Genomic DNA, 3706 nt, shown 5'->3' on the forward strand with positions numbered 1-3706 from the left:
TATGCACAAACAGCTTGTAACACTCCAAAGAGAAAGGAAAACTTGAAATTGCATCATATGACCCCTTTAAGGCTAAAAGTAGCTCATAACTGGCTGATTTAGTAGAAAATCTTAAAAATAATGGGCGTGTCAGTCCTAAATTTAGGACTCCTAAATTTTTGCTCTTGAGTATTTCACAAAGCATTTTAGCACTAAAACTAGCTCTTAAATCTGTGAAACGTTAGGAGTAGTGAAGATGACTCCTAAGTCACTAAGCTCAAACCACAAACTATCCTAAAATGGCTGTTGCCGGCAATCTGCTTTGGAATGTAAACATTTTAGAAACATTTGACGGTAATGAGCTTTTAAAAAGGTATATCGTCTTAATTGTGGGGGTATTATGACTGTTATAGAACTTGTTAGGGACAATTTTCCTTTGATTATATCCTTGTTTTCATAAACCAGCTGGGCAAGAAGTAACAGCTCTTCTTGCATCCAGTTTGGTTTTCTTTCACGTTTGCATATCTTACTATCAGCCATGATTATTCTACTCTGTTAATTAAAAGGCTGTTTATATGCATATTCACTAATTGTTTACAAGAAGCATACATGTAAGAGGCTGACAATTAGCTATTATTACTTGTTTAATTAGTGACTCTTAGCCTTCATTTAAAAATATTTATTTGAATGTGGCAATTAAAATTTTTATTTGGTAACACTTTATTTCGATAGTCCACTTTAGACATTCTATTAACTGTAAGTAACTTTGCAACTACATGTCAACTAGCAGTTAGTAGAGTATTAGTAGACTGTCTACTTAATATCTTCTAACACTTTCTTTGTCAACATTCTACTAACCCTAAACCTACCCTAACAGTCTACTCTGAGAGTTAGTAGACATCTAGTTGCAAATTAATGAGAATTAGTCGACATGTAGTTGACATGTAGTTACAAAGTTACGTATAGTTAATAGAATGTCTAAAGTGGACTATCGAAATAAAGTGTAACCAAGGATTGTTAGGCTGCATTAATTAGGACAACCGGAACCGGGAACACTTCCCATATTTATTTGAATGTGGCAATTAACATTTTTATTTTAAAACCTTTATTTGAATATGGCAACATAATATTGCGCTCTACAATATTTCTATGAATAAATCTCTGACAGAGACTATCAGCCAATCACTGTGTGCATAGTTAGTAAGCACGCTGACATCATCCATAGCAACGAGGTCAACTCCGCCCTTACTCTTAGCTTAAGACTTCTCTCTATTTCTTAGTAAAAGTTTGTCTCAGCAGCTTTGTTAATAGGTTTTAAGAGAAAACTCTTAGCTAAAAACGTTTACTGCTATTTAGGAGAACTCTAAGTGGTAAGATAAAATGTTTTGTGAATACGGGCCCAGTTCTGTTGTGTTTTGGTTTTGTTTCTCTGTGTTCCAGTTGCCTGTGTTCCCTCATTAGTTTCCATGGTTTTTGATTTCATCACTCCACACCTGTTTCTGTTTCTCCCTGATTGCCCTCACCTATTTAAGCCCTGTCTTTTGCCGTAGCTCCCGTACTGATGTTCTTTTATGAACATTTTCCTGTGTTTCTCCTGCCTGTGGATTTATAAAAGGACTTTCTTGTTTATTTTTACTCCTGTGTTGTGTGCATTTCATAACCACGTGACAGCTATAAGCACAAATAAGTAGGTATTATAATACATTAAAACTGTTCTTATGATTATTTATGAGATGATACAACATTGTTTTTTTTTATGTAATGCATTATTCATTCATTATAATGCCTTAAGCATAATCTTATGATGTATTACAAATACAGACTTCATAGAAATTGTTACCAAAATGTTTAAAAGAGTTATCCTTTATATCAACTTGGACATCCTTATTTTTCATTGGTCATTTTGACTTCACTTTCTGTTGTTTTAGTCTGCAGTATGTTTTTGGAGAGCAGACCTGGGTTGAATACTGGCCTACAAGAGAGGAAAGCCAAACTAAAGAACACAGGGAGCAGTACATTGGCATGTCTGAGCTCAAGAGCAGCCTCATCGATTATGGATGTACTACATAATCATATAACACCTATTTGTTGATTACAGAAAATTAAACATGATCTCCAGCACACACTCATTAAATCTTAAATAACATTGTTCGAGCCAAGATACTTTGTTGTAATTTTGGAGAAAAAATAAATAAATGGTTGACTGAACGAAGCTACAAAATGTTCATTTTTGACTCCTGACTAAATAATCATGGTGTGATATACGGTGATATACAGTCACAATTTGTTTTGTGTAATATTTTTAACCCGTATCTCAGTTCAATAATCATCCAAGGAATAAAACAGACATTTTAAATCAAATACAATAAATGGCTCCAGATGATTATTCCTGACATTGGCTTTCTGACAGAATTTGATTTGGACAAAAAAAAAAAAGATACTGAAGAGGTATTTGGATGATGCAGTGATGTCTCACAGTACAAATGTCCAAGTTAAAGTCCTGGACTCTTTAGAGTAAATAGTTACTGTGCTGAATTTCAAGGGCATGCGCGGACTGGCCATCGGGAGAATTCCCGGTGGCCTGGCAATCGATTTGGCCTGCTGCCCTTTTTTTATTTTTATAAAATAAATCATGAAATAGTAGCCGTGACCCCACGGGTGCCTGACAGGGGGTAATAGTGGAACAGAGTAACAGGGGCCCAGGGGGAGGGGGGCCGATCGCGAACCAGGTGTAGCAGAGAGGAAAAACTACTGACACACAGTAAATTCCCGAGTGTTAAATGAACACTGCTCGGAGCATATATGGTCCCACTCTAAAAGAGTGTTAAAGTAACACTGAAGCAGTGTTAAAGTTAATGAGATAATTAAGTGATTAATTAAGTGCTGATTGATCATTAGTGATGAACAGCTGCTGTTAACAAGCAGAATCACTGAAGAAAAGAGAAACACAAGAACTACAACTGACTTCAGCCACAGCCTTAGATGAAATCTAAGACTGAAATAAGACTGAAATAAGAGAAGACATTAAATCTCTCAAGATCTCAGCAGAAGTTTAGACATGCAGACATCAAGAATCAGCATATGAATCTCAACAATGGAGCATCAGACACATTCATGCTGCAGTGCATTCTGGGTGCACCAATCATAACTCATCCATGGCTCCCAGCATGCATTGCGACATGAATAAATTATGCAGCTTCATTGTCTTAGTATTTGCTTTTATTTTTACTATTTGCTTTTATTTTTGTTATTTTTTGTTGTGACTTTTTACTGCCTTGTTTTGTGACGTTCAAAAATCACATAAAAATTATCAGAATATTTTGTCACCATCGCTGAGATTCACACCATTGTGGAGATAAGTGTTTGCTTTAGTTGGGCTCTTGACCCTTGACTTATTAACATTAGTTTTTCTCTGGTTGCTGTAACTGTGTTTATGAAACACATTAGTAACAGTAAGAAAAACCAAGGGAAAATGGGTTTAGATTATATTGGCTGATTTTTTGATAATGACATAGTTGTCATGTTACAGCCAGGTTTACTGATGTCATCAGCGGTGATGAGTTATATAGTTTGTTATTGATCACAACTGAATATTAATGAAATAATATGAAGAGCTTTAAAAACACTTTGCACACCAGTATAGAACATCTGTACAGTTTAGACATGCAGACATCAAGAATCAGCATATGAATCTCAACAATGGTGACGATCATCAGACAGATTCATG

At 35.4% G+C, this 3706-nt stretch overlaps 1 protein-coding gene across 2 annotated transcripts in view; it reads left to right on the forward strand.

The window, feature by feature from the left end:
- Window positions 1–2191, forward strand: part of LOC107749251 (complement C3-like) — a 67332-nt gene extending 65141 nt beyond the window's left edge. For both annotated transcript variants that reach the window (XM_016564348.1, XM_016564347.1), the window contains exon 41: window positions 1908–2191. In XM_016564348.1, the coding sequence (XP_016419834.1) occupies window positions 1908–2049 (142 nt within the window). In that variant the 3' untranslated portion in view covers window positions 2050–2191. The remainder of the gene's footprint in view (window positions 1–1907) is intronic.
- Window positions 2192–3706: the final 1515 nt, after the last annotated feature.

Source organism: Sinocyclocheilus rhinocerous, unplaced genomic scaffold, assembly GCF_001515625.1.
Source record: "Sinocyclocheilus rhinocerous isolate Xijiao unplaced genomic scaffold, SAMN03320098_v1.1 scaffold1341, whole genome shotgun sequence".
Classification (NCBI taxonomy): domain Eukaryota; kingdom Metazoa; phylum Chordata; class Actinopteri; order Cypriniformes; family Cyprinidae; genus Sinocyclocheilus; species Sinocyclocheilus rhinocerous.